Consider the following 16,674-nt stretch of genomic DNA (forward strand, 5'->3'; position numbering starts at 1 on the left):
GTTGAAAGCGACCATGTCCTATCATCGTCTAGTCTACAGAAACGGCCGTCGGCCGGCACCGACTCGGCATGAGGGGGGCCCCATGTGCCGCGGTTGCTGGTCGGGTATGCTCCGATACTCGGACTCCGTGGCCGAGAAGTCGGTCGGAATGTGTGGTTTTGGCAATGGCGGGAGTACGACCCGAGGTAGGCCTTCGAGGCGACATGCAAGGACCACAAAGACTTTGGCCAATCCAGCTTTATTCTCCATACATGCGTTCCACTACAGAGTACACAGACTTGTTTGGAGGGTCGCCGTTCACTCGGCCCGCATAGCGACAATACTTAGTATTTAAAATCAGCGCACAGTGACATAGCAAGCACAATAGCTCAGGGGTAGAGCGCTGGGCTCATAACCCAGAGGTCCCTGGATCGAAACCAGGTTGTGCTATCTACCTTTTTTTTTCGTCTTCATCCCAGCTGCTTCCCCTATCATACCTGGGAGCTTGACAAGCGATTGATTGAGCATTGATTGATCTGACATTTCTTGTCATGATGTCGATGCTGTCAAAATATGTTACACATCACAATCTAGCCAAAGTCTGCGACTCAAATGTGCCTTTTACGCAATTGTCATTCTACTGTGTGCCTAAAGCCAAGGAAGGTGGTGCAAGATAAAAGAGGCTTGATTGCACGCGGCCTCCCCTCTCGCAATACTAAATAAAAACGTTCCCTTTTTCTCCAAGACTGTCTCTCGGAGTTGCAAACGTCTTCGTCTCCAAAGCCAACGATGCTGCTTCCTCAATGCCCCCTCCCCCTAGTCGCAGATTACTGATGCCTTGACCAGCCGGTTGCTCTTGTCGTAGTTGCCGCCGTCGGCATTTCCGCACTTGACCAGACTCGGTGAAATCCCGAGCAGGACGGTGCTCTTTGGGCTCAGCTCCGTCTCATATACCTCGGCTTCATGATACTCCGGGTTATAATGAACAACGGCTTCAGTATCAACCAGATCGATATAAAAGTGGGCGCGGGATTGCATCAAGATTCGGTGTATCTCAGTCGCCTCCTTGAAAATGTTCCGGAGCTGGTGATAAAGACTCTGTCGCGCGACTGTGATGTCGGGACAGTCGCGGGGAATGAATACGCAGAGGCCCCCGTATTCCTTGTCGACGATAGTATCTAGCTCTTTGTTGTCGACGCCGATGACCTTGTCCATCATGACGGCGCTCTCAGCCTTCCATCGAAGTAGCATGGTGGGGTTGTTTGTCATCTCAGGCCTTTCTGAAGGTGCATTATCAGTCATCAAATTTTATAATTCGAACAGATACTCGAGGAGACTTACCAAGCAACTGGTTGAAGAGAGCAGACAGTAACTGGCCTGGTGTCCCGGCCCGATTCCTACCAAAGCGAACTCCGTTGGGGGAGAATATGTGGCTGAAAACAGCGTCCCAAACGAGCTTCTCGACGACGCATTCTCTCGTGTCGTCGTTTTGGAGAAGCAGGACTTGGCGTGCATCAAGTTGGCAACAAGCACAAGACTCCTCTTTGCCCTCGTGAACATGATGGTCCAGATCATGCCGGGAGGGATTCCCTGTAAGGATGGTGGAAACGAGGCTACTGATGTTGTATGTCATTGTTCTCCAGCTGGCTTTGATTACGTCGTCTGAAACTTTTTGCGAGTTGGCAATGGCCTTGTCTTGGGACTTGAGTGCCTTGCGGGATGCAACCTGCGCTTTGAGATCACAAATATTACCATTAAGCTTGCCGATGTGTGTCATAAGCTCGGAAACTTTGTGCTGGTACAACTGCTGCATCTCGGTTCGCTGGCGCTCAGCAGCCTCGACCATCTGTTCGACACAGGCAATCTCAGTTCTGACACAAGCAACCTCAGTTTTGATATGAGAATAGTTATTTTCGACAACGGCAATGTTAGATTCGAGTTTGAAAATCTCGTTCTCATTGTCTTCGAGCTGCGTGTGTAGTTGGATGACCTCATCTTGAAGTTTGCGAACCTCGGCGTCCTGTAGCAGGAAATAGGTCGCATCTTGAGTCTGGTTTATCTGATCTTCAGGTGAGCCATCAATCACACTTGGCTCGCCGGCTTGTGTCTCTGGCGTAGGATTGAATGCCACATTGTCCATTATGTCATCCAAGTGCAGAATGTCTTGTTTGCGCAGGTCTGATAGGAGATCGCAATGATGCTGATAGTTCTGGCTGAACTGCGGCTCGGGGCTGCTCATGTCAAGAGAAAAGTCGGTTCTGTTCTCTTGTCTTTCGCTGCTTATTTGCTGCATTTGTGAAGGCTGAGCTGGAACGGAAATCATGTCGACATCGTCATCATTGTTCTAGAAGAAATGAGTTGTGACTCCAAGTGTTTGCTTTTCACAGTTGTTTCTACTTACGCATGGAGCATTCTTGCTCGCGTTGGCCTCCAAGAAGGGCGGCATTGCGAGACGATGTTATAAGGCAAGGACGGATATGAGGTTGTACTCTGTTGAGAGATGTTTTCCAAGGTGTTAAGACCCTGAAACTGGTGAGACCTTTGTCGCTGAGGAATATACGCACTTACCTGTCTTCCAAGCCAGAAGGATACAATGGCCGAAGTTGCAGCCTGGGTCAATGAAGTCTCGTAGGCAGGGAGTCAGATAGCCAAGTACCTAGTTAGGTAGCCGGAAAGAGGCCAAACGGGGCAATACGCAGAGCTTTTGTTTGTTTACCTGCTTACCTAGGTAGGTGAAACACAAAAGAGGAAGGACAGGCCAACTTCTCTGGGTTGCTGCCCACCGCGCTTTCCTAAAGCGTTTGTATTTTCTCTATCCTTCCTGAGAGGACGTTTCTTCTTTTGCCCCACCCACCAGCACCGTCTTCACCTTTTTTTTTCGCTCCGCCAAGGTGAGATTCCCAACTTGTCAACTATTCCTAGAGAGTCGCCTCACGCAACGTACGTCTGTCCTTGCTCACTTACGGCTGGATCTTTACGTTCACGTCATAGGAGTATCAGCTCCATTTGTGAAGCTAATTTGTCTTATAGCACCAAGAAACTGGCTTTATCCAGTTCGGTCTTTATCTTCACCATGGCCGACACCGAGGATGCCATAGTCATTGGTATCGACTTCGGAACCACGTAAGACACGCTAATACTCCTATCCCCCGGTCACAAATTAATGGTATGCTTAGTTTCTCGGGAGTCAGCTGGGCATTCTCTGGACAGCCAAACGACATCGAAGTCATCACGAGGTGGGAATCAGAGATGAATTATGCCTCCGATAGGGAGAAAGCACCGACTACAATTTTGTACCGTGGCACCCAGAACGCTGTTTCTTGGGGTTACGAGATCCCGGTCGAGGAAATCCAAGACGCAATAAGATGGTTTAAACTTCTCCTGATTGATGGACCGGACCTTCCTGACAACCTTCGACATTCGTCCCGGTTAATTGCAGCAAGGAAGGCCGTCAAAGCCTCTAACAAAGACCCGGTGGAGATAATCGGGAGCTACATACGGAGATTGTGGAACCATTCGATTGAAAGCATCGGTATTTCAGCTGGAGATGAGCTCGTCAAAATGTGTAAATTCCACGTCGTCATCACGTTACCGGCAATCTGGCCCGAGTATGCCAAAGCTCGTATGCGCCGTGCTGCAGAAAATGCCGGCCTCCTTGAAGAGCGTCCCGCCGGACAGACAACGCTCGCATTCATTTCAGAGCCCGAGGCTGCCGCTCTAGCTACGATGAGAGATCTTGCAGGACGCCCCAACATCAAGGCAAAATCCATTCCCATTCCATTAGCAAAAAGTATTCTGACACTGATGCAGGCTGGAGACCACTTCGTTGTTTGTGATGCCGGTGGCGGCACCGTCGACCTCATCAGCTACGAAGTGCTGAGCCTGAAGCCCATGGTCGTTCGCGAGGCTATTAAAGGAGACGGGGAGTTATGCGGTGGAGTTTTCCTTGATGAGGCATTCGTCAACCTGATCAAGGACAAAGTCACTGCGCAGGCCTGGGACAATGTTCCCAAAGACGAGGCCGCGAATGTTCTCAATGGAGACTGGGAACACGGCATAAAGCAACAGTTTGACGGCCAAAAAGATCGACAGTGGCACATCAAGTTGCCTTCCGGATGCCGAGTCAAAAAAAACCCGGAGCAAGGCATTAAGCGAAAACGCAATCTGATGCTCAACCTCCAGGACCTGCTCTCTGTCTTCGACCCCATCGCCAACAAGATCAGTTCCCTTGTTCAGAAACAAATCGATGGCGTTCGTGCCAAATCGGGCAAACTTCCCAAGGTAATTTTGAAATGTGTGTTTGATAATATCTGGGCCAGTTTGCTAAAAGGATGCTAGAACATCATTCTCGTCGGCGGTTTTGGTAGATGCCGCTACCTTCGTAGCCATCTTCGGTCAGCCATTGACACAGACATCGCGCTTCTCCAAGCGACAGGCGCAAAGCCGTAAGACCAATTTTCCATGTCCAATTACCTTTACTGATGGAGAATAGCTGGACTGCCATTTGTCGTGGTGCAGTAGTCCAAGGTCTCACTCAACAAAACCTGTCTCCTGGCCTATCCGTTAGTGTCACATCCAGAATCGCTAGAGCGAGTTATGGAGCCGTGTTCTATACCGAATTCGACAGAAAGAAGCACAGTGCTCGTTCCAAGAAGTGGTCCAAAGAAGAACAGAAATGGATGGCCCATAACCAGATGAATTGGTTTCTTAAGCAAGTGAGTCTCTCGTCTTTGTTAAACTTCCGTGTCATCTCCAGACAGACCACTGACAACATCTTTTTCAAACCAGGGTACCGATGTCTCGAGCACAACTCCCGTGAGTGAGGACTTTTACCGCTTGTTCTCTTCGGCCCCTTCCGAGGTTTCCGAGTCGCTCCACGTCAGTTCAGCCTGGCCTCCGCCATCCGAGAAGGACAGCTCGGTCATGGAGCTGTGCGAGATCACTTGGAACAAGAAGATAGACTTTGAAGCTCTTCCACGTCATGTCAACTCTCTTGGTAAAGTTTTCCATCGTCTCGACTACACCATCGAAATGGTTTGCGCTGGTGCGAGCATCGACTTCTCAGTCAGCCATGACGGCAAGCGCGTCGGCGCCAAGAATGTGTCCGTGGTTTTTGACACGGAGGCAGACGACGCGAAGCCGAAGAGATCTCCTTCATTGTGAGGAAGGAAGAAATGATGAAACTTTTTCACATATGGATCATGAACGAAGGATAGTTCAGGGCCTTGGTGGGCAGCGGGTTGGTCGTCATTTGCCCTACCGTCTTGGAATGAAGTTGCAGCTAGTATGGAAACTACGCATATTCGATTGAACGCATGTCCCAGTGATGGGATGTACAAATGGCTTCCTCAACGTGAAGTAGTAAGCATACGACTTTCGATCGAGTATCATATACAAAACAACCAGGCACGCCGCACCAAAAGTCAATCACCTCAAGAAAAGACATCAAGACCGCTGGGAATGGGCTGTGTCAGGTGTAGCTATGAGAGGTGCCGGCTTGGACATGTAGCAGGCCCACGTGCACACTAATTATCAATTCCTTGCACCAATATAAAAAGAAAATAGCCGAGGTCCCAAGCCAATGTAACAGCCAGCCAGCCAGCTGTACCCAGAACGGAACGCGCCTTACCAACCCGCAGTACAGATACGCGCCTGACACTCACGTCAGTTATGCGCTGTCCTTACCCAAGCTTATCTCAACCTCAAAGAACCCAAAACTGCCATTGGGCCACGGCATCAGGTCGTTTAGATAGAAAACGAGTAGCCCATCACGGCAGGTTGGACGGATTAGCAGGGGTGCGTCTGATACGCCAGAGGGTCTGACGTGCGTCAAGCCTCGTTGTTTTGTGGCGTTTCTGACATGGGATAGGTCAGCTGCTACTTGCCAAAGCTGTGTCAGCAGGCAGCCTGTAGGCCCAAATCTATGGCGGAACTTTCGGGATGAACATACGCAGTATCCCAAAGACCTGGAGAGTGTGGCTGTATGCAATGTGGGTCTCGGATTTTCCCCCTACTTGGATCATAAGGCTTATCAGACAAAGCTTTTTGCCGCCTGTTGGGTGTCCACTGCCTTATCCGCGCGCTTCTTTGTGAAGTCAAGAGATTCTTGCGGCGGCATCCCCGTGATACAAACAGGAACTTGAATACTGGTCCGCGGGTTGCCTTTAGGCTGAAATTCGTAGCAACAGATGGATGCCTAGAGTGGTGAAGCGGAAATCTGGTCTGGGTGAGCCACCAAAGCTACACGTAACTGAGGTATGGTCAGAATAGCTATGTGTATGGGTGACTGCATGTTAAGGCTTATGGATCTGCCAATGAAGTTCTCTTGGCGGTGAGATTGGAGCTTATGGCTTGCTATCGTAGGAAATGGCGAGAAGTCCTCAGGGCAACGGGATATTTGACAGGGCCGGTCCCCTTTGAAGGCCTGTTGAGGGAAGAGACTGACTGTTCGATAACCGCAAGCACTCCTGTCGGTTTTATCCCCAGCAAAAGCAACCATGGCAGCCCAAGCCGAAGCCCAGCCCGCATCCCAGACCGGCGGAGTGCTCGAGAAGACAGAGCCGGCCGACTCTTCCTCCACCAAAGGGCCGCTGTCGGGGGAGAACACCGACAATGAGCGTGGCAAGGAGACTGTCGCCTTGGAGCCCGTACGCACCGTCACGGGCTTCCGATGGTACCTCATCGTCTTCGCCATCCTCTCCTCGACCTTCCTCTTCGCCCTCGACAATACCGTCGTCGCCGACGTGCAGCCGCAGATCGTTCTCCAGTTCGACGCCATCAGGGACCTCGCGTGGCTCGGCGTCGCGTTCATCATGGCCGCGACGGCGGTGAACCTCGTCTTCGGCCAGCTGTACTCGCACCTGAAGCCAAAGTGGCTGTACATCGGGAGCGTCGTCGTCTTCGAGGCTGGGAGCGCGCTCTGCGGCGCGGCCCCTGATATAGAGAGTCTCATCGTCGGGCGTGCGCTCTGCGGTCTCGGCGGCGTCGGCATGTATGTCGGAGTCATGGTCCTCATCGCGGAGACGACGACGATCCAGGAGAGGCCGATGTACCTGGCATGCATCGGTTTGACGTGGGGACTTGGCACGATCCTTGGGCCCCTGGTCGGAGGAGGTAAGTCACCAACTCCACGTCTTTGTCTTGAGAATAGCAGAAGAGAAGCTGATCTTGAAATAGCGTTTGCCGACTCGGATGCGACATGGCGGTGAGTGATTCATATCAGGGTTAAGAAGCAAAGAGGCTGACGTCGTCTAGTTGGGCCTTTTACATCAACCTCCCGATCGGCGGTCTGGCAGCGCCTGTCTATATCTTCATGCTGCCGTCTCCGGACCCGCAACCGGGCGCATCGATCCTCAAGCGACTGGCCGATATCGACTGGGTTGGTGCCGTGCTCATGCTCGGTGCTATCGTTACCTTCACCATGGCGATTAGCTTCGGCGGTGTGATGTACGAGTGGAACTCGGGCTCGGAGATCGCCCTCTTCGTCGTGGCCGGGGTCTTGTTCATCGTCTTCGGCGTCCAGCAGGCGTACTGCATCGCCACCACCAAAGAGCATCGCCTGTTCCCCGTCGAGCTCATCAGCACCCGCAAGTACTACCGGACAATCATCCTGATGTTCTGCGTGACCGCCTCGGGGGGCTGTGCGATCTTCATCCCGGTGTACTTCATCCCGATCTTCTTCCAGTTCGCGCGCGGCGACAGCGCCATCGACGCCGCCGTGCGGCTCCTGCCCTTCATCCTGCTCATGGTCGTCGTCACGCTGGCGCAGGGCGCCATGCTGTCGCACCCGTCGGGCAAGTTCGGGCTGTACATGCCCTGGTTCACCGTCGGCGGCGCCATCACCGTCACGGCCGCGACCCTCATGTACGTTGTCGAGACCGACACCAGCACGTCCTGGGTCTACGGGGCCTCGGCCATGCTCGGCGCCGGCGTCGGGACGTACACGCAGGCGGGCTTCTCCATCTCGCAGGCCAGCGTGCCGGAGCACATGGCGGCCGTGGCGTCGTCGCTGATGGCGCTGGCGCAGACGAGCGGGATCAACATCGCCCTCGCCGTCAGCAACGCTGTGTTCCTCAACAGGGCGGAGACGCGGCTGACCGAGATCCTCCCCGACAACGTCACGGAGGATCAGATCCACCTCGCCATCGCCGGCGTCGGGACGGACTTTGTGACGACATTGCCCCCGCAGATGCAGCAGGAGGTCCTCGAGGCTATTGTTGAGGCACTGAACCTGCCGTACATCCTGGTCATCACTGCCGGAAGCGTTGTGCTGGTCAGCAGCTTGTTGATGAAGAGGGAGCGCTTGTTCATGAAGGCCGCTGCTGGCGGTGCTTGAAGAATACGGGCGCTTGCTAGGGGAAGTAAGTTGAATGCAACAGGGATTGTATGGGTTTGTGCATATGTCTTCCCACTAGTATCTTATTGTCTATGTTTATAGTTATATTTGATCTTCGGTTGTTCGTCTGCCGATGCGCAGTTTTGCTATAATTGCTTTATGTGGCACCTACTAAGTATATCGTCTGTGCCGTATTATATAGTGTTTAACTTATTACTTGTATTACTTACCGATATGTCCAAGATCTCTACTTTTATAGGAATGAGCCTTTCTAACTTGTGACAGAGCTTAAGCATTCCCTGCAGGCAGAAGCTGCTTTGCCATTTCGTCCAAGATAAATACTGGGTAGTTGTAGGCACCATTGTTGAAAACAAGCTCGAGTAGGTTGCCAGGGATGCTGTGCTGAGGCGGGAGCCACATGATCTTTTCAGACAGGCTCTTGTTGTTTGCTGGCTGAACTGAATGTCCATAGGTATGATGTGGCTGACGTCTTCTCACCCATCTCCTTCCCTCCCGTCCCCTCTTGTCCTTCATCTCCCAGTGGCACAGCTGGAATACTCAAACGACAACAGAGGAAGGGACAGTGTTAACAAATCGGAATCCTCTTGTTCCTTCTCTCCTTGTCCTCATCTTGTTCTCGGTGATGCTGGGTTAGCTGGCGGAAGAGCCCTCGTAGCCCTTTTCACTTTATGATGCTCAGGGAGCATCCTGTATGGCCACATAGATTCGCACTTTGCAATAGTGCACCTCATTATTAGTCGACCATGCCTCGCCTCCAGTCTCACTCAGCGTTTGAGAAGATCAAGTTATCTGTCGCTCATGGTGTGTGTATTTCTCTTCGACGTAGTCTTCGGCGGAGCTCGCTACAGAAACTTCATCGGCTTCGGTGTGGTTCCCATCTCCAACGAAGGGCCTGACCTAGGGATGAGATGAGTGGTGAACAACCTACATAAAGAGTGAGTGGCGATGAGATGGAAGAAATCCCGAGCGCGTGTAGTCACGCGGTGGAACGTGCACTCCCGGATAGTGCGGAGAAGCTGACTAAGGAATAATTGCAAGGCGGTCCCCAGTAGCCAGTCGGTTTGCACAAGTGCAACCAAACTAGCCATAAAAACAATCATAAAAACGCAGTCAAAGTACAGGGTGGCAGGGATAGTACCATGCTTGACACTCAACGCGACATAAGGTTTTTGGAAAAATACCAAGGAGGTACGGGTATCGATCGTACCTACCTATTGACTTAGTTGAAGTTGACAGTGAGTTTAATCTTAGTCATAGAGGTTAAGAGTACCTCTTGGGATAGAGGTCCTCTGTACTGCGTATAAACTTGCAGTTACACACTACTGCCATCTCGCAAAATACAGGTAAGTTGACACTTGTGGAGCTTAGCTAATCCACTCATGGTCCCCACTTCTCCCAAACATGCGCCCAGGGGAAATGCAGCACACGTTGCAGGACAGTTTCGGTCTAACCCGTTTTAGCCGTTCCATCCCTCCTCCGTCGGGGGGGGGGACCTCCCAAAAGTTGACACCTCTTTGGAAACTTCAACATCGCGAACTCATCAACGTCCCTCGCTCCTGACGCCACCGCAACCTCCCCATATCGGCTCCGTGAATGAACAGCATGAGTTGTTGATTGAAAGAAACCTCATCCTGCGCACGCTGCCCCTTACCACAGCTCCGTCATGGCCCTTATCGGCCTCCCTTTCGTGAGAGGGCAGGTTCGCGGGCTCTGGATCGCGATACTTCACCTTCTTCTCGCGGCCTCGGCATGCGCCTACACGCCGCTTTCCGAGGCTGTTCTTCGAAACGTCACCGTCTCCGAGAACGACTTTGACATCCATAACGGCCCGCTCCTCTCCCCTATTCTCATCCCTCGTGTACCCGGTACGGAAGGGCAGGTCAAGACACAGCAGCACTTTGTCAACTTCTTCAAGTCACTGCCCAATTGGACCGTGCAGTGGCAGAACTCGACGGCCAAGACTCCCGCCACCGGCGACAAGGACGTCCCGTTCCAGAACCTCATCATCAGGCGTGAGCCGCCCTGGACCAAGCCCGGCCAGGCCAACTACCTCACCCTCGTGGCGCACTACGATAGCAAGATCGAGCCCGCCGGCTTCATCGGTGCCACTGACAGCGCGGCTCCATGTGCCATGCTATTGCACGTCGCCAAGACTCTCGACCCGTATCTGACCCAGATGTACGATGAGATGGTCGCTCTTGGGGAGAATGGAGGCACCGTTGCCCAAGACATGGGTCTTCAGCTCCTCTTTCTGGATGGCGAGGAAGCCTTCAAGTCCTGGACCGACACCGACTCTCTGTATGGTGCGAGGTGAGTCGAACCGCTTCGTCCCTTTTGAAAGAAGTCATCTCACTGACACGCATGCAGGTCCCTGTCGCATGAGTGGGAAAACACTTTCAACCCCGCCATGTCGCATTACAAAAACCCTCTCGAGCAGATCAGACTCTTCGTCCTGCTCGACCTCCTGGGCGCCCCGGAGCCCAGGATCCCGTCCTACTTCCAGTCCACCCACTGGGCCTACAAGGCCATGGCCGAGGTCGAGAAGCGCATGCGCGACCTCGGCCTCCTGGAGACCAAGCCCTCGATTCCGTTCCTCAGCGACGTGAACAAGGCCCCCAGCATGTTCGGCAGCAGCGGCATCGGCGACGACCACGTCCCCTTCATGATGAAGGGCGTCAACGTCCTGCACGTGATCCCCTCGCCCTTCCCTTACTATTGGCACAAGATGGAGGACGACGGCGAGCACCTCCACATGCCCACGGTGAGGGACTGGGCCAAGATCGTAACGGCCTTCGTCATGGAATGGGTCGACGCCATGGAGGTGATGCCGGAAGAGGGCACATGAGTATAGTTAATACTAGGGAGTATCATTAAATTTCATTCTTCTATCGTGCTTCTGATGTCATGCTTGTCACTGTTGACTCTGGTGCTCCTGACGCCCAGTGCATCCGCCCGCTGGGCAAACAAGTACACCCCTGTCTTCTTGCTTCTCTGGCAGGTTAGCGGGAATGCTGAAGTTTAGCATCTCAAGTAGCCTTTCCATTGCCTGGAGCCTGTACCTCTTAGCTTTATCTGCGAACCGTGTCAGGCTAATAGGAGTTAGCCTTGCCCCAAAAGAGGACCTCATCCGTAAAGCCCGCATCATCGAGTTCATCCCCTTCCGCGGGAAACCTCTCGACGTTTACCAGTCCTCCTTCGTCGTCCAGGCGGCCGCCGGCAGCTTGCCAGCTCCTAGCCAGGTGCATGGCCAAATTCCCAAACAGGGTGGCGGCACCAATCATCCATGCAATCCAGGCCAGTAGCCATTTGTCGCCGCAGGAGCCATGTCCATGTGGAGATCGAGCCACTTTAGAATTCAAGGGCCTAGGAGTGATATCATATCGTGCTTGTCACCTGGACGAAAACGGCTTCCAGCTTCACGATCGATAGGGTCAAGGGAAGATCGCCGGTGCGGCCGCGGACAATGGCGAGAAGGATATACATCAGTTCCGGGCAGTCGTCGAGCAAACTGACGATCCACCTGGTGTCGGGCTCATGCTGCGATACCCTGCAAGTTTTCTAAAGACCAGGGCATTGAAGTAACGAGAAGCCTGGGCCAGGCTTCTTGAGTAGACGACTAATTCTATCGAACATGCCGCATCAGCAGCGATGTCCATGTCGCTGTTGAGGCTGCTGTCTTGCTCGACGCCGATCCTGGGGGTAAAGTCGACTTGAGGGTGCAGAACAACGGCCTTCTCAGAGTCTCCAAGTACACGGGCGAGCGACGACCATAGTGGTCCTACTTCCTCGTCCTCGCGCGAAATGTTGTTTCTAGCAGACTCGGACATGGTGTTTATGGATGATCGCCAACGTCCGAGTCCAGGCATCTTTGCAGAATCTGTACTTTGTCCTTTGAGCTGGCAACTTCCTTAATAAGGCGGTGTAAGAGGCTGAACCTCAAACGAACGACTGCTCCAGAAAACTGAATAGAACAATGAACGTGTCTAAATGGAATAAAGGTGGGAAGCGAGAAAAAGAAGGAAGGCATGCGTTATCTGGGACAGGATGCTGGTTTCATGGCCGAGGGTCAGGCATTGTTGGATTAAGTTAGATGGCAAGTTGGTTGGTAGGTTAGTTACTCAGTTGACTACCACACTATTTCTTCAGGTCAATCTATGCATCGCAGTACCATGGAACATGGGCTTTTTGTCCAAACTGGGGATGGCTCTGAACAAAATGTCTGTCTACAGCGGAGAGCCTCAATCATAGAAGCCCTAAACCTTGTGGCAAGGCAAACCATATCGGAGATACAGACCTCTAGGGCCATATACTAGTTGCTTACGCGCCTGTAAGACCATCCCTCTCCCATATTTTCAAGCACACACAACTGAGACGAGCAACTTCAGCTTTCATTTTCGACTCTCCCTTTATTCTTCTCTACTACATCGCCAATTCAGTCCAACCCTCACTTTTCATACACGAAAGCTCTTACCGAACACCATCTCAACTCTTGAATAGCCGTCTCGAATCTCGTCAATATAAGATGGCCAGAAAAATCACCGATCTCGACAAGCGAGGCGACCTTATCTTAAGGTTCAGTACCCCTTATACAAAGGATCTACGTATCTGCTCCAGAACTCTGGCGCGCGCTTCAGTCATCTTCGAAAAGATGCTCTTCGGTCCCTTCAAGGAGTCCCAGAAGGAGGGCGAAGAGTGGATCGTTGAGCTCCCTGAAGACAACCTTCTGCCAATGACTACCGTCCTGGCTATCGCCCACGGCTGCCACCGAATCGTCCCAACCCATGTTACCATACCCGAGCTATTCGAAATTCTGGTCCTTAGCAACAAATACAGCATGACGTACCTCTTCCGCCCTTACCTTCGCAGATGGATCCCCAGGACCAAGGATGTCAAGTTCGGCGATGATACATTGATGTTCGCGTGGATAACCAGGGAGATTGGAGCAAAGGAGCTCTTCGAGGGGGCTATTCTTGAACTGGCCAGGTATCGCGCTAACGATGGCAAAATTGGCTTCTGCATTGGGAATAAAGACGAAGACAGGGACTCTGTTTACAACGCTCAAATCAGATTCTCCGGTATTTTGGGTGAGTTACTCGTGGTGAAGTGCAAACTATTAATGAAGAGCAAGGCTAACTTTTACGAGACATTATCGCCGTAACGCAAATGGCCTTATTGAAGGGCGTCCTGGAGCCAGTACGAGAAGCAGCGAGGCAAGCTTTGAGCAGCCAAGTATGCAACAAGTACTCTTCTAGAAATCATAAGGCAAAAGAATGTGCGGATTTGTTACTTGGCTCGTTGATCAGAGAGTGCAAGTCGATCGGCATCGATCCGGGCATTACCTGTTTGACAGATGAACTGGCGAGCTACCCGCACTCTGTCAACAAAGTCTATTGGACTGTCAACCTGATGAGATTGCACACACTTCCAGGCCATGATGAGTGCTCTATGCGCGCCGCCGCCATGAGGACAGACACACTGAGAGCCTTCACCGATGACACTGTTAAGATGAGCCCCAGCCAGCAAGAGTACTTCCAGAAGCAAGCTGAAATCTCAGGGTGGTACGAGACTCATTGAAATTGGTTGTCTTTCTGTGCGCTAATGGCAGCACAATTTATTGTTTATGCTCAGCCGCCTTACTCGGCTGCTCACTTTGTCAGTGCTTTTAGTTCTGGTAAAGATGGGCGAGGTGAGCCAGATGAGTACATGGGCATCACTATTTGTATTTCTTTTACAGGTTAATAAGAAAACAACTCTTTTCGGTTAAGTCAATGCTCATTAGTAGGGAATTTGGAGGGCTATAGCAGAGACGGATGCATCAATTTCTACTCCCAGAATTTGGAAACGGGAGGTACGTCACTGCTCCTTGGAATGGGGCGAGAATAGTGCATTGATGCCGGGCTGTCGAAGCGGTTTTAGTTTATTGTTTTAACTGCTCGGTGTTATCTTTTCTTCTTGTTACATTTCCACTGAGTGGATAACGTCGGCCTATAAGCACGATTTGGTACCTGACGAACTACGGAGCACAGCATTTCCTTGCGATGCTCCTTCTCCACGCTCCAAAAGTTTATCCTATGGCTTGTTAGCTTCGCCGATTCCATGTGTTGGATGGCTGTGTCCATCTGCCGAAGAAGTGTTTCGAGATCATCAACGATGTTTTGAGCTTCGTCGGATTCGGCAACTCGGTTTTTTTCGTCGATTAGAGCAGATAATCGGTGGATGCTGTCCAACACCCTGTCGTTGCCGCTCTCGGCGTTATGTTCCCGAGCATGGACGATGTTGAAGGCGCTGACAAGTCCGGCGGTGTTATCGAACATCGTCCGTTCTCGCAATAACAACTCGTTGGATTTCCCTTCGAGCTTGGCAAACATGTCCAGCATCAATGTAGACTGCTGGATGGACACAGCTGGCAAGCTTTCGACTTTCGTGGGGGAGGGGACGATGTGTACAATTCGGATTGCAGTGCTAACTGCTAACGCAGCTTCGAATACGACGACTTTACCAGTGCCCTCTTCTCTGCAAGCAAGCTCCTCTCCTTGGCCGAGTACAGCCCGTCTCCCGTCTTCTCTCCTAGCCTGCCCCTCGAAACGTAGTTCTCCTCCAGCCAGTCCGTGTATCCTGCCTTGGCCGGATCGAGGACGCCCATTCCCAGCCGGTTCCTCTCAACCTGCCAGACCGTGTCCAAACCGACCTCGTCCATCTTCTCGCAGGGCCCCTTCTCGGCGTGAAAGAAGTCGCGGAAGAGGGCGTCAATGTCCTTCGGCGACGCCAGCTCCGCTTGCAGGACGCGCAGCGTGTCCGACTTGATGGCGGACCAGATGCGGTTGAAGACGAAGCCGACGGACTCGCGGGGCAGCGCCAGCGGGGTGAAGCCGACGCTCCGCATCTGGGCTTCCAGAAAGGGCGCGAGGTTCTGGTCGGTGGCGCCGCAGGTCATGAGCTCAACGTAGGTGTTGCGGGGCGGGAGGTGGTAGTGCGTGTTGAGAAGACGCTCCGGGCGGGTGACCAGGTTCCTCAGGGCCGACGTGGGCCAGGTCGAGCTGTTGGACGCCAAGATGCAGTCTTCGGGTACGAGGGCATCGGCCCTGCCGAGCATGGCGCGCTTGATTTCCGGGTCCTCGGGGAGCGCCTCGATGACCATCCAGGGGCGTGCGGCGCAGGTATTCTCAAGGACGGTGCTGGTCGTGACGTGCCCGGGGTGTGTCTCGCGCACCGAGCAGACGGTGGTGAGGGCGTCGGCGATGTAGACGATGGCCGAGGCCAGGGCTCCGGGATCGACGTCATGGAGAATGACGGGTCGTCCCGTAGAGGCCCACATCACGGCAAGCCGCCGGCCGAGGACCCCCGCACCAAGGATGACCACTGGTCGAGATGTGGGGTCACTGGGTGGCGTCCACTTCGGAGTTACCACAGGCGTGGCTGTCTGGGGAGAATGACTCGAGTATTGGCGAGTTTGACGTGAAGATGGACGAAAACTTGGTTGGCGGCAAGCAGTTGCAAGAAGGGGTCTTGAGGTGAATATCATCGCCGCCGCTGGTAATGGTCTGGCCACCGTCCCAGCGTTTCGGATGGGATGAGCGCGCCATAGCTGTTGACAGGTTCTTTTGGATGCCATGTTAGCTTGCTAGATGTTGGCGGGTCTCTTCCGTCTGGGAAAATGGGTCTGTTTTATCCCGTCGCCATGGTTTCGCCCGCTGGGCCGATAATGATGGCAGCGTCGCATGATGGAGACGGGCCGGAGAGTGGCGTGATGTTAGTCGGCCAACGCTGGGCTGACTGCGATGGCCAAGTCCCGGTTCTTCGCGGCTGGAGTCCCTGTTGCATAACGCAACTGGGGGAAACTTCCCCAGATCTCCCCGGAATAGCATGATGACTTGCACTAGGGTACGATGCCGCTCTGACTCGCAAACCCCGCTTCTCCGCGTCATCTGCCGTGTTGTTCTTGATGGAGGTCATGTATAGGGAGACTCAACGTGTGATGGGTGCTAGAATGCGTGACGGGCCGTTGGGGGAGAGCGAGGCAAGTCGAGACACTGTAATGTATTAGAAACAGAGTTCAAATGACATGCTAATGCCAAACATGCCATTGTTCTTCATGAAGGTGAATGTCTCTGACATCAATCATAGGAACGCCTCACATTCCTTTGAGTAGCAATGATTGATTCTGGTGGATTATGTGCCTGTGATGATGGGAGGGAAGGTACGAATACCCAGAGGGGATGGTGGGGCTGTTCCTGATTGGGCGGGTGTGGATCCTCTCTATGTTTCCCGAACAAATTCCGTCGGCCAATTTCTCTCGGGCACTGACGAGATTACGCAGAGAGCTCATCCAAGATCACCCC

General features: G+C 52.8%; 7 protein-coding genes and 1 non-coding gene across 8 annotated transcripts; 5 read left to right on the forward strand and 3 right to left on the reverse strand.

Moving 5' to 3' along the window:
* Positions 1-357: 357 nt before the first annotated feature.
* Positions 358-429, forward strand: LY79DRAFT_t225. Its single transcript has one exon. It is a non-coding gene; the product is annotated as a tRNA-Met (tRNA).
* A 366-nt stretch (positions 430-795) lies between these two features.
* On the reverse strand, positions 796-2,272 carry LY79DRAFT_593271 (uncharacterized protein; the record flags this gene model as incomplete). Its single annotated transcript, XM_060561532.1, has 2 exons — positions 796-1,259; positions 1,321-2,272. 2 exons carry the CDS (start codon positions 2,270-2,272, stop codon positions 796-798), a joined length of 1,416 nt encoding a protein of 471 aa, XP_060409977.1.
* Positions 2,273-3,052: 780 nt separating this feature from the next.
* LY79DRAFT_593272 (uncharacterized protein) lies at positions 3,053-5,142 on the forward strand (the record flags this gene model as incomplete). Its single annotated transcript, XM_060561533.1, has 6 exons — positions 3,053-3,102; positions 3,156-3,738; positions 3,790-4,260; positions 4,318-4,424; positions 4,472-4,694; positions 4,768-5,142. The coding sequence occupies 6 exons, from the start codon at positions 3,053-3,055 to the stop codon at positions 5,140-5,142; spliced, it is 1,809 nt and encodes a 602-aa protein (XP_060409978.1).
* Positions 5,143-6,476: 1,334 nt separating this feature from the next.
* On the forward strand, positions 6,477-8,314 carry LY79DRAFT_672919 (major facilitator superfamily domain-containing protein; the record flags this gene model as incomplete). Its single annotated transcript, XM_060564109.1, has 3 exons — positions 6,477-7,092; positions 7,156-7,183; positions 7,234-8,314. 3 exons carry the CDS (start codon positions 6,477-6,479, stop codon positions 8,312-8,314), a joined length of 1,725 nt encoding a protein of 574 aa, XP_060409979.1.
* A 1,542-nt stretch (positions 8,315-9,856) lies between these two features.
* On the forward strand, positions 9,857-11,261 carry LY79DRAFT_366789 (peptidase family M28). Its single transcript, XM_060552791.1, has 2 exons — positions 9,857-10,645; positions 10,703-11,261. Exons 1-2 carry the CDS (start codon positions 9,999-10,001, stop codon positions 11,178-11,180), a joined length of 1,125 nt encoding a protein of 374 aa, XP_060409980.1. The 5' UTR covers positions 9,857-9,998; the 3' UTR covers positions 11,181-11,261.
* Positions 11,262-11,424: 163 nt separating this feature from the next.
* Positions 11,425-12,201, reverse strand: LY79DRAFT_672921 (uncharacterized protein; the record flags this gene model as incomplete). Its single annotated transcript, XM_060564111.1, has 2 exons — positions 11,425-11,698; positions 11,849-12,201. The coding sequence occupies 2 exons, from the start codon at positions 12,199-12,201 to the stop codon at positions 11,425-11,427; spliced, it is 627 nt and encodes a 208-aa protein (XP_060409981.1).
* A 656-nt stretch (positions 12,202-12,857) lies between these two features.
* On the forward strand, positions 12,858-13,909 carry LY79DRAFT_593276 (uncharacterized protein; the record flags this gene model as incomplete). The annotated part of the gene is made up of 2 exons (XM_060561534.1): positions 12,858-13,419; positions 13,479-13,909. The coding sequence occupies 2 exons, from the start codon at positions 12,858-12,860 to the stop codon at positions 13,907-13,909; spliced, it is 993 nt and encodes a 330-aa protein (XP_060409982.1).
* Positions 13,910-14,804: 895 nt separating this feature from the next.
* LY79DRAFT_523799 (3-hydroxyacyl-CoA dehydrogenase) lies at positions 14,805-15,857 on the reverse strand (the record flags this gene model as incomplete). Its single annotated transcript, XM_060555573.1, has 1 exon — positions 14,805-15,857. The coding sequence occupies one exon, from the start codon at positions 15,855-15,857 to the stop codon at positions 14,805-14,807; it is 1,053 nt and encodes a 350-aa protein (XP_060409983.1).
* Positions 15,858-16,674: the final 817 nt, after the last annotated feature.

This window comes from Colletotrichum navitas, assembly GCF_030913465.1.
Source record: "Colletotrichum navitas strain CBS 125086 chromosome Unknown LY79scaffold_75, whole genome shotgun sequence".
In the NCBI taxonomy this organism is placed as follows: Eukaryota; Fungi; Ascomycota; class Sordariomycetes; order Glomerellales; family Glomerellaceae; genus Colletotrichum; species Colletotrichum navitas.